Source organism: Mustela nivalis, assembly GCF_964662115.1.
Source record: "Mustela nivalis genome assembly, chromosome: 12".
In the NCBI taxonomy this organism is placed as follows: Eukaryota; Metazoa; Chordata; class Mammalia; order Carnivora; family Mustelidae; genus Mustela; species Mustela nivalis.
In genome coordinates, this window is record NC_139031.1 from 26,450,838 (window position 1) to 26,462,167 (window position 11,330).

General features: G+C 36.2%; 1 protein-coding gene across 1 annotated transcript in view; it reads left to right on the plus strand.

Moving 5' to 3' along the window:
* WASL (WASP like actin nucleation promoting factor) overlaps positions 1–9,788 on the plus strand; it is a 73,104-nt gene extending 63,316 nt beyond the window's left edge. The window contains exons 9-11 of the mRNA XM_082692254.1: positions 317–837; positions 4,549–4,657; positions 7,164–9,788. Of these exons, the coding sequence (XP_082548380.1) occupies positions 317–837; positions 4,549–4,657; positions 7,164–7,225 (692 nt within the window). The 3' untranslated portion in view covers positions 7,226–9,788. The remainder of the gene's footprint in view (positions 1–316; positions 838–4,548; positions 4,658–7,163) is intronic.
* The last annotated feature ends 1,542 nt before the right edge of the window (positions 9,789–11,330 follow it).

Genomic DNA, 11,330 nt, shown 5'->3' on the forward strand with positions numbered 1-11,330 from the left:
CTGTTGTGATATTTTTGTTATTATATAAGAAAGTGTGTATTCCCTTACCTTCAGAAGTGGTGCTGATTCCTAAAAACTAAATTCACCAGCTTTAGCTAATATCTTTTAAGAAACAGCAAGAAGGTGATCTCCAGTGTTCCCAAATAGAACGATAAGATATCATCTGTGCCCGCATACCTTTGTAAAATAAAATAACAAAGATGAGGCCTTTTTGTTTTCTCGTGTCATTCTTTTAAATCTCTGTTGAAGTTTGTTTGTTTTCAGTATGATGTTTGTGGGGGAAAAGCATGCTGTCTTTCTTCTGTTTTTATTTCAGCACCACCTCCTCCACCACCATCCAGGGGAGGGCCGCCTCCTCCTCCCCCACCTCCACATAGCTCAGGACCTCCGCCCCCTCCTGCCAGGGGGAGAGGCGCTCCTCCGCCGCCGCCATCAAGAGCTCCCACAGCTGCACCTCCACCACCGCCTCCGTCCAGGCCAGGTGTAGGAGTCCCTCCACCACCACCAAATAGGATGTACCCGCCTCCACCTCCAGCCCTTCCCTCCTCCGCACCGGCAGGGCCTCCGCCACCACCTCCACCCCTGTCGTTGGCGGGGTCCGCGGCGCCACCCCCGCCACCGCCACCTCCACCTCCACCGGGGCCGCCGCCTCCCCCAGGCCTCCCTTCTGATGGTGACCATCAAGTCCCAACTCCTGCTGGAAACAAAGCCGCTCTTTTAGATCAGATTAGAGAGGGTGCTCAGCTCAAAAAAGTGGAACAAAACAGTCGACCGGTATCCTGCTCTGGAAGGGATGCACTTTTAGACCAGATACGACAGGGTATTCAGCTGAAATCTGTAAGTAAACCGTTCTTTTCGGTTTAGACTATCTGTCGTAATGGAATTTTAAAGTAATTTATAAGACAACTTGGAAAGTCTTTATTTCACTTTTTGCACTTTATCTTGGTATTCATCTTTTTAACCCCTTTTCTTCTGTTATTTTTAGATATTGTGAAACACACACATTTATACCTATCCCAGTGTAACCCATACTTCTGTAATCAAAATATCACTCCAGAAAAGTTCCCTCATGCCTCTTTCCAGTTAGTCCCCCTCTCAGAAAAATCACTAATCTGATTTGTGTCACTGTAGATTAGTTTTGCCTCTTCTAGAACTTCATGTAAGTGGAGTATTACAACATGTTGGCTGTTGTTCTAGACTTCACCTCTGAATAAAATTTACTTTAAATTAAAAAAAAAAATCTTCAAACTATGGAGAAGTAACCCTACTTTTAACCATTTATAATCACCTTGGTAAGTTCAAACTATTACCTTTATGAAAACCAAACTGTATGCTAAAGTTCTTGTGTTCTGAAATTTACATTAGTAGAGAATCTGACTCTGCAGAAAATGGAAAGAGTTTTTTTGTGGTTTTTTGGGGTTTTTTTTTTTAAGATTTTATTTATTTTAGAGAGAGAGTGAGAGAGAGCATGAGAGGGGAGAAGGTCAGAGGGAGAAGCAGACTCCCCATGGAGCTGGAAGCCCAATGTGGGACTCGATCCCAGGACTCCACCAGAACCATGACCTGAGCCGGAGGCAGTCACTTAACCAACTGAGCCACCCAGGTGCCCGATATTGGAAAGAGTTCTAATAGAATTTTGGATAGTGGTGATAGATAATTTTGGAATCTCTTTAATGGATGAAGCAGAAGTTGGCAACTTTTTCTTTTCTTTTAAAGGACCACATAGTAAATATTTTAGGCTCACAGGCTATGTGGTCTCTGTCCCAAAAACTCAGTTTTACTGTTGCGCCACAAAAGCAGCAGTACTCATGATGCATAACTGAATGGTCATGATTGTGTTCTATAAAGCTTTATTGAGGGACACTGAAATTTGATTTTCATATAATTCTTACATGTCACACATATTTTTCTTTTGATTTTCTTCCAGCCATTTAAAAATGTAAAACTCATTTTTCAGTTTAAAAGTTTCTACATAAATAAGACACACTAGATTTGGCCCATGGGCAATAGTTTGCTGACCCCTTTTCTAGAGCCTAAACTGCTTGCATTTACTTACTTCCTTCTGATAGCAGATATAGTCTGTCAGTTCCAAAGGGGAACCTTTGCTCTGTAGGGCTTCAGGTGGGTAATGGATGGTAGATTTTTCTATGCAGTAAATAAAGATGAAAGAAGGGGATTTTAATTGAAAATTATTTTGTGACATAGGGAATTAGGGTCACTTTCTAAATCTCCAAAGCTTTGGCTAGGAAGAGAATGATGGATAGAGAACACAGCTAACTGAATGAAAACATCTAAACATTGGCATAGCACATATTTTAAAAACTCTCATCTTTACTATGTATCTGGAGCTTTTTCTTGCTACATGATCAACCTGTGAGCAGTCGTCTCTGCTCCCTCTCCCTTTTTAGCTTAAACTCAAGGTTTCTCAGGAGCAGTTAAAGAGTTTTAAACAGTTGTTAGTGGGAAGAATTAGTGTCAAAATGACCACAACTGAGGTGAATAACAGGTTTTAATGGAGTCATTTTCAAGCTTGTAGCTTAGAATCGGTGCCATCTCTGTGTCACTCATTCCCACGTCTGCCACTCTTACTTTGTGTTTCTCTTTCATATTTCCTCTCTCTTCCGCAGTCAACTTTTGGTTCTTTCTCAGTTGCTGATACTAATAAGGTGTTATTTTTAATGAATTAAATTGTGTTCTCTTTTCTTCATTTAAAAAGTTGCTGAATTAAATCCCATGTTTATTTTCCCCATCAGTACGTCTTCTCATCCCATCCCAACTCTCTCCCTGCCCAAACAAACCGTGTTAACTGATCTCTGCATTTCTCTTAGAGAGAAAAATGTGTTCCATTATAAGTATAGGCCATCCTTACCCTAAATAATCACTTTAAAAAAAAATTAACTACAGAGTACTATCCTAGAGTGCATAAATCAGTGAATTATTAGCATGTTATATGTGTGATTTGAGTCCATAATTTTATTTTCTTTTTAAGAAAACTTCCTGTGGGGAAAAAAAGAAGAAAAGAAACCTTTCTGTAGCTGAAATTTCTCTGTTTTTTTTTTTTTAAACAATCTATATAAATCATTTATTCAGTGATGAAAATGACTAACATAAGATCACAGATTTACTTTAAAGAACTGGCAGTAAGGGTATAAGTAACATATATTTTGAATTCCGTGTTCATAGTAGCTCAGACAGCTGCATGTCCAAGTCAGTGCTTTAGAAAACGTGTTTACAGCAGTTTCATGCTGCTGCAGTGCTCCTTCAGTGTTTCCTGCCTCGTTTTACTAGATTGCTTAAAGGGAGTCTGTTTCTCCTTATTGCTGCTAGTTTTTTGAGAGCCTTATGCTGACATTCAAAGCCCTGAAACTATTTCTGTTGTCTTTTTCATTTATGGTATTTCTGTACCAGTAATAGTTAACATCTGGTCTCCAAAAACCTAAATACCAATGAATGAGTCAGTATCTTATGGGGAATTACTTTGAATATTTTTAAAAGAAAAAGATCTGTAAGTCCGGAAAGACAAGTAGTATTAGAAGACGAGTTGTTAAGACCAAAGGAAGAAGTTTGTCGTAACAAAGTAATTTCTGGGGGGAAATGACTTAGAAATAGAGCAGCTGTGTGATTTCATTTTTAATTATACCAATATTCTACCTTTACATAGGTAATATAATTCCAGAGACAAAATTAACAAAATCAGTATTTTGTATAAATGACTGCTCATTTTAGCCAAAGCACACTTAGGGAGGTACTCTCTAAATATTTTTTCCCCTGAATCTCTACAGATTTCCTGTGTTCTCTCTTTTTTAATGAGAGTTGAAATCAGAGTATTTTGCATAGAAATTAGATTTTAATGAGACCCCTTGAGGTTGATTCCCCCCCCCCCCCTTAAATGTAGTTTATACTAGATAGAAGTACTTCAGTTAGGGATGGTTGGTTGTCTTGTGAGATAGGTACATTTTGAAAGCTACCTAACTAATCTCTTTGCAGAGAAATATGCTATAAGAATGAAGGTTAATTTTGAGTTAAAATTATATATGATGTATAATTATATATATAGTATGTAAAGTTATAAAGCTTGTTTGTAAAGCTGAGTTTTTGTAGGAGAGCAGAAGTCTCCTCAGTTGCTTTTATGTATCTTAAGTGTCCTTTTCACTAACACCTCCAGGAATCCGGATATTACTTAAGTTTTGTTAAAATAATGTTCCTTGATAATAGTTTCAAAGTTTCATCAGCTAAGGTATTGTGTACTAGAATGAAAATGGACATAAGTAATCCATCTGCCTGGGTAAGTATTATTTAGGGAAAGGTTTGTTATTCCAAGTTTGGAAATGTGTTGATGGCTTTATACATTAGGGAGTATATGAATAATTTTAAGACAGCCATTACTTCTTAGTTAAACCTGTCCTGGGCTCATGGCTCATGTGCTCTGTTTTTTTCCCCTTTCCTTTTTTTTTTTTTTTTTTTTTTAAATAGGAAGTGATTCTAAAAAAGTAAGACTTTCTGGAGACAAAAATTTATTTCTAAATTTTGCTGACTTTCTTTTCCAAGGTATCTGATGGCCAAGAGTCTACACCACCAACACCTGCACCCACTTCAGGAATTGTGGGTGCATTAATGGAGGTGATGCAGAAAAGGAGCAAAGCCATTCATTCTTCAGGTATATTTACATGTACATATGTATGTTTAATTTTAATATTTGAAGTTCTATTTTCTTTTGATTTTATGATAGTCTTTGCTAGCTTTTCCTCTGCTGTTGAGTAACACTGATGTGGATTTTAGGGCCAATATTTAAAAGTTACTGCCACTGTGACTAGTCTGTCTGAAGCTTAATGGATTCCAAGACACCATAGCCATAACCGTAAATTAGAAGAACAGCTTCAGAAAAATAGCAATTTGATTTCCTATGCTGAAAATACTAATAGAATGCCTGGCAAATCTCTAAATGAGCCTTGAGATTCTGGATCACATTCCTGTGACATGAGAAATTCAGGTTTCCCTGATTTGTGAGAATCAGGGCTGAGAAATTGGGTTTTCTGGGATTTTTTAAAGAATCTTGAAGTTTTCTGTGTCCTCCTTTTTGTGATTTCCTGAAAGGTTTATGTGAAAAAACTAGTCTCTATTCTGACGCCATTATTAAAAGTGGCCACCATATAAGTGGGTATTACTTTCAAAAGAGAAAAAACAGTGGGTGTTGCTGATACAATGCTTGAGGTTTACTAAAGCTTCCTGGCATGATGTACCAGAATCAGATTTTTGTTCTTTTTGAATCTATTATTTACTCTCTATGGACCTCAGTTTTCTTACTTGCTATGTGAAGAGAATTCATGAATCATGATCGATATGAAGAATAAATAAAATAGTATGTAACTAACCAGCAGATTACCCTAGCACATAGTAAGTACTCAAGAAATGTCATTTTTCTTCTCTTTGTTTCTCTGTGAGGATGTGGCTATCTCGGATCTATTACCAATATTTATTTTCCTTAAATAGACATATTTATTCTCATACTGTGTGATAAGGAGAAAATAGGCTGTTTCATTCTGCAGATATTTATTGTGGAAAAAAAAAAAATCCCTGCCTCCATGGAGCATGCATTCTGGTGAAAGACAAACAGTAAACAAACTATGTTAGAAAAATACATAGTATGTTAAGTGGTGATATGTACCAAGGACAAAAATTAAGCAGAAAAGGGAGATACAAGGACTTACAGGATGTGGGAGGGAAGTTCATTTTGAAATAAGATGAGGCCTAACTGAGGTGACATTTGAAAAAAGACCAGAAGGAGTTCAGGGAGAAAACCATATAGAAGATGGGGGAAAATGTGTTCATTTGGGTGGAAAGAACAGCAAGTGCAAAGTCCCTGAGGTTGTAGAACACCAGTGAGGCAAGGAAGGGAGGGGAAAGAACAGTAAGGTAATGAAGTAGGAGAGATAGTAGGAAGCCAGTGGTTAAGGCTCTGGAGGCCATGGATATGATGGGAAGCCATGGAAGGCCCTTAGCAGAGGAATGGCAATGATCCAAGCAAGAGATAGCAAAGGTTTGAATCAGATTGGTAGCACCACTGAGCTGGGGGTTGGATACTAGGTATATTTTGACTGTGGAGATCCTTGAGTTTGCTGATGGATTGGGAGTGAGGTTTGGAAAAAAGAAAGGAGTGAAAGATGACTCCCAGGATTTTTGACTTGAGCATGAAAGGGGTAAAATTTTCATTAACAGAGTAGGAAGGATAAGATTTAGGAGGAACAGGTTTGAGAGGAAAGATCAGCAGTTTGGTTTTTGTAAATATTAAATTTGAGATACTTACTAAAAATTCAAATGTAGATGTTATGGATTTGGTTATGAGCCTGGAGTTGAGGGGCGAGGTCTGGACTGTTAATAAATTTGCATGTCATTAAAGTAGGCGGGATATTTAAAGTTACAGAATGGGATGGGGGCATGAAGGAAGTGGATGGAAACAGAGAAGAGAAGGTGTAATAAGGTCTGAAGGCTGGAGAGTACAGTATCTCAGAAGCCTTTGAAGTAGGATGGAGTGACGATCTGGGTTATATCTGTGTGATTGGTCAAAAAAGTGAGAAAAGGAAATTGAGCTTTAGCTTTAGGAACAGTAGGTCATTGGTGACCTGGAAAGAGCAATGTCTTTGGGTTCAGAAGAGAATGGGAGGGTAGGAAGGGAGGCTAGGTATTTGGTCTGCCTGCTCGGTTTCCTTAGTGGCTCAATGTCCTCAGTGTCAGTGTCAGTGCCTATCACTGGAGTTGTTCCTGGAATTGGTAGTAGAACAATCTATCAGGTGTATTTTTTTTTACAACTTTTCTTTAAAAATAGTCATTAAAGAGGCCTCTCTTGGATTTGAGATGTGTGAAAATTGAGAGTCAAACCCAAATGTAGGTTTACATATAAACAAACACTGGTTGAAATTCTCTACATAGATACTAAGGAACTAGACCCCAAGTCTTCTGACTCCTGGTCTAATCTTCAACTGACCATTATACTCTTCAGATATATTTTATTGGATTCATTTTAAATTGTCTTTGTTACCAGATTTCTCCAGAATCGAATGGTTTTGTTTCAGAAGTTAAGTAATTGAGAAGACATCCAAGAATCATGTAATGTTATTTTATTTATACATATATTTTGAATGTTTGCCTTGATGATTTTCTTTTAGATGAAGATGAGGATGAAGATGACGAAGAAGATTTTGAGGATGATGATGAATGGGAAGACTGATCTATATATTATATATATATATATATATATTTTTAAGGTGAAATACTAAACACTACTTTCTGTCTATGGATTCTGTAAAATTATCATGTAAATGTTCTACCAATTTGCTGTATATTTTTGTTGCCTTTTTTGCTTTTTTTTTTAATTAATCTGTGCAATACCTCATTTAATCTGTAAAGGTTTGTCAAAATCCTCTACGAAGCTACTCCCTGTTACTGTGTGCAAGTTTACACCAGGATGCTCACTTAATTTGTGAATATTTTTCATTCCATCAACAAGGGAGTTTAAATATTATATGTGAGACTGACAAAAACCTTAATGTAATTTAGTTATAATGCCAGAAGGAAAACACTATTTTCATACCCTACTTTTTCTGTACCTAAATTTTCTTATTAAAATCTAGTATAGCACTACATTCTTTTTTAAGTGATACAGACCTTAGTTTATTTAGCCCCTTCATTTTGAACACCATGCTACATGAATGTTGAAGCTGACACGTTGCACAGTTCTCTAGACATCACTACACTGATGCAGTTTCTCAAGTTGTAGCAATATGCTCTGCATAATGTCACTACAGAGACACTAGTTGGGAAAATTAGTAACACACCTCTTAAAACAATATTGCCTGTTCTTGGACAGAAGTGATATTTGGAGGCTGGAATCACAAGGAGACCTTGCATACCTGTACTTGACTGAGATTATTTTTATGCTATAGCAAATGTGGCAGGCTCTTTTTAGCAAAAATTTAAAAAAATATTTTTGGTATTACTCTGAAACAGTTGTTTAAGTTTTTGCAGTTCGGGGGATTTTAGGGGTAATACTCTACATAAACTGAAGGAGGCTATACATTATGGTTACTTCAGTATCTGGTTAAATGCACTATAAAAATCAGAACATTTCTAAAAATGATGTGGAATTATTTTTATTGTGTATTCTGTGTGGATTGAGGTATTCAGAAATATCCACCATACAAATTGAATCTAGCTGACAAAGGTAAACACTGTAATGCTGAACCAATTATGCTATTTAAAATTTTTTTATATAATTTCTCAAGGTTTTTGTCAAATGTCAGGTGAAGGGTTACATTTTTCTTAAAAGATTGGTGGCCCCAGTGTTATATTTCTTGAACCACATAACTGAATGATAGATTCTTTTTTTTTTTTTTTTAATAAAACTTTGCAACCTGCACATTTGTTATGTATACTAAATGATGTGTTAAAATTAGGGTTTCCTTGCCTCTCTACAGTACACTAATCTGCCTAAAGGTGGTTGTTTTCATATTTATAGTGCTAATTATCATACCTACCTACTTTAAATTTTAGGTAGAAAAACGATCTGATTTAAATACAGACACGTATTTTTCTCACATTGAGTCATATGCAGAATGTAGTTCCAAATGTATTTCAGTACTATAATCACAATATCCAACTAAAAATTAAGCTCTCTAGAATTGTACCGACCAAAATCTAGTATTGGCATGATCTTGACAGGCTGGACCTGCAAGATATGGCTTGAATTTTAACCATTTATCACATAATCTCTAGTGATCATGCATCTAGTTATCATAAGAAATAATTTAAAAGGTTTTGTTGCTGAAAGCAGTAAGTGGTGCAGTAAGATAGTTAAGTTATTCAAAGAATGTTACCTTTCTTGCAAGAGTAATTTAAACACAAGGGAAAGAGTCTAGACTTTTTGTTTCTTGCAAAAACAGTGCCCTCTGCTGCTAGAAACCTTTTTCTGCTTACTCTAATTTTTATCGTGGCTTGCGCTCAGTGACGCTGAGTCTGGTGTGGATGAGGCTGGACAGCTATTAACCAATAGAGTTAGGAATTTGTGCAAATGGTAAATAGAAATTTAAGTAATATTAAACATCCTTCTTTTTTTTCATTTTGACATTTTCAAAAACATTTTAAGTATCCTACAAATGTCTTTAAGATAATGCCAACTTAAGATCTCTTAACTTTTGGCCAAGGAATTCAGGGTTTTCCAGCTAACTTCGGTGTGATAAGTATTATCAGGAGCTGCTCTGAATGAAAGGATATCAATTCTTTGAGTTGGAAGCAATTTTAAACAAAATTTGCCAAAGGTAATTGAGTTATTCTTCTTGAAGAAAAGAAAAAAAGGCTTTCTGTTATTGTTATTGCACAAAGTCTAAATTACTATTGGTTGAAACACAGCAGCTATGGAGTTCAGTCCAGGCATGAAGACTAAACCCACTGTAGATGTAAAGGTTGCATGTTTCAGTCCTCCTCCACCTTGCACTGTGGGCAGCACTGTACCTGTGCGTTGTCTGAAAGCCTCCCATATAATCTGCAGCTAAATGATTGTCTGATAGCCTTCGCATTTAACAAACTAGCATGAGGCTTTTTATATGCTACGTGATAGACAATTTCAGCTAGCCACAAATTGTATGTGTGAGATTCATAAAGACTTTTCAATCATTCGTTTCCATTTATCAACTGAAATTTTGTTTAGTATGTGAATTTTTTTGAAATGTATAGTGATAGGATGTTGCACTGGTGGCAATTCATCATGGAGCATAATAAAATTAATTTGACCCAAATAGGCTAAAATACTGTGTTTTTCTTTATTGTGGAGAGATTAAAATGGATAAAAACAATTTTTTTGACTACAGATTGTAGTAAAGGGTACAGAGCAGTGAATGATGATGGCTGAAGTTCTCAGCAGACTGCATGCCCTGAGAGAGTGTGCCATTAAATAAACACGGTGAGCAGAAAGAATGTTACACCCTGTTCCGCTGGGAAATGTGACAGCTGCTCAGCAGCTCCCTGGAAGCCACAGAACATTCACATTGCAAGGTCAAACTGGAGCTCTTGGCATTCCAGAAACGTTGAGGTTCCCTAAAATCAGAATGATACTGCAGTTTACTGGTCATTTCAGTAAGCCAGATACAGGAGTTCATGTGGGGCTTAAGTAGTTCTTAATCAATGGATCAAAGATGGTTCTTTAAACAGGAACCTCTGTTTGGATAAATAGAATTTTCTGTGCTGCTGACTTTGGCACAAGTGGGTGTCTGAAGATTAAACTGAGTTATGGAATCTAGTGTGTAGGATGCTACAAAATGCCTTCTAAGAGCTTTAGCCAAATTTAAACATTTCAATAATATGTTCCATTAAAAATTTGTTTCTGTTGTATAGATGTGAACACTTAAGAATGTATTGACCAAACTTAGAAAAAATTTTTTTTGTGATACAAATGCCTCAGAATTGCTCTTGTCACATTATATTTATCTAATCAAAGGAGAAATTCCTGAAATAACTTACTGTCCTTTAGAAATGGAGTTCTTAAAGGACAAGTGTAGACATAAGGTCTATTTATATACAATAGAAAATTCTTTATGGGAAAGAAAAGAGAAATTTTTGCTTTGCACACTTATTTTATTAACATTTTTACATCTTACCTCCAAAATACAGCATTCTCTCATAATCTCTTGGTCTTTCATTGATGGATTTTTTTTTTAACTTTTGCTTTTTAGTGAAGCCACTGGGAAAAGGTATAGTATATGGGCTGTTATGAATATGATGGGGAACATACTTTGCAGTTAGTGCTAAGACTATCTACATGTGATACATGTATCCTCCATTACATGAAGGAGTTTGTTGAAAATTTTGGCTTTATAAGAAAATGTCTACATAAATTAACCATAACTTTTTTTTTTTTAATCTACATCAGTGGTCATCCTAACTATTGATGCAGTATTTAATTTTACACAAGTCCAGTGTAAATTTAAACTGGTCTGTACCACCATCAGAACTGACAAATCAAGATGTGAATAGCATACAATTATTTTGAGTAAAATTTAACAGATGGTAGCTTATAGGTGAGTGGTTTTTAGGTTAGGTATTTGTGTATTGGGGAATTTCTAGAAAATTTGAGGTCCCTTAATTTTTTTTTAGCAACCACAAAATATTTTTATACTTACTTTAGTAAAGGTTTTCTTTAAATTTTCTATTCAAGAGGAAATTCCATTTTAACAGTATTAAGTTACATTACGGAACTGGAAGTTCCAGGTGTCATATTGACATCACTTTCTGTCTTGGACTGATGGGCATGTCTTGACCTAAATTCAGTTTTATCTTGGTTA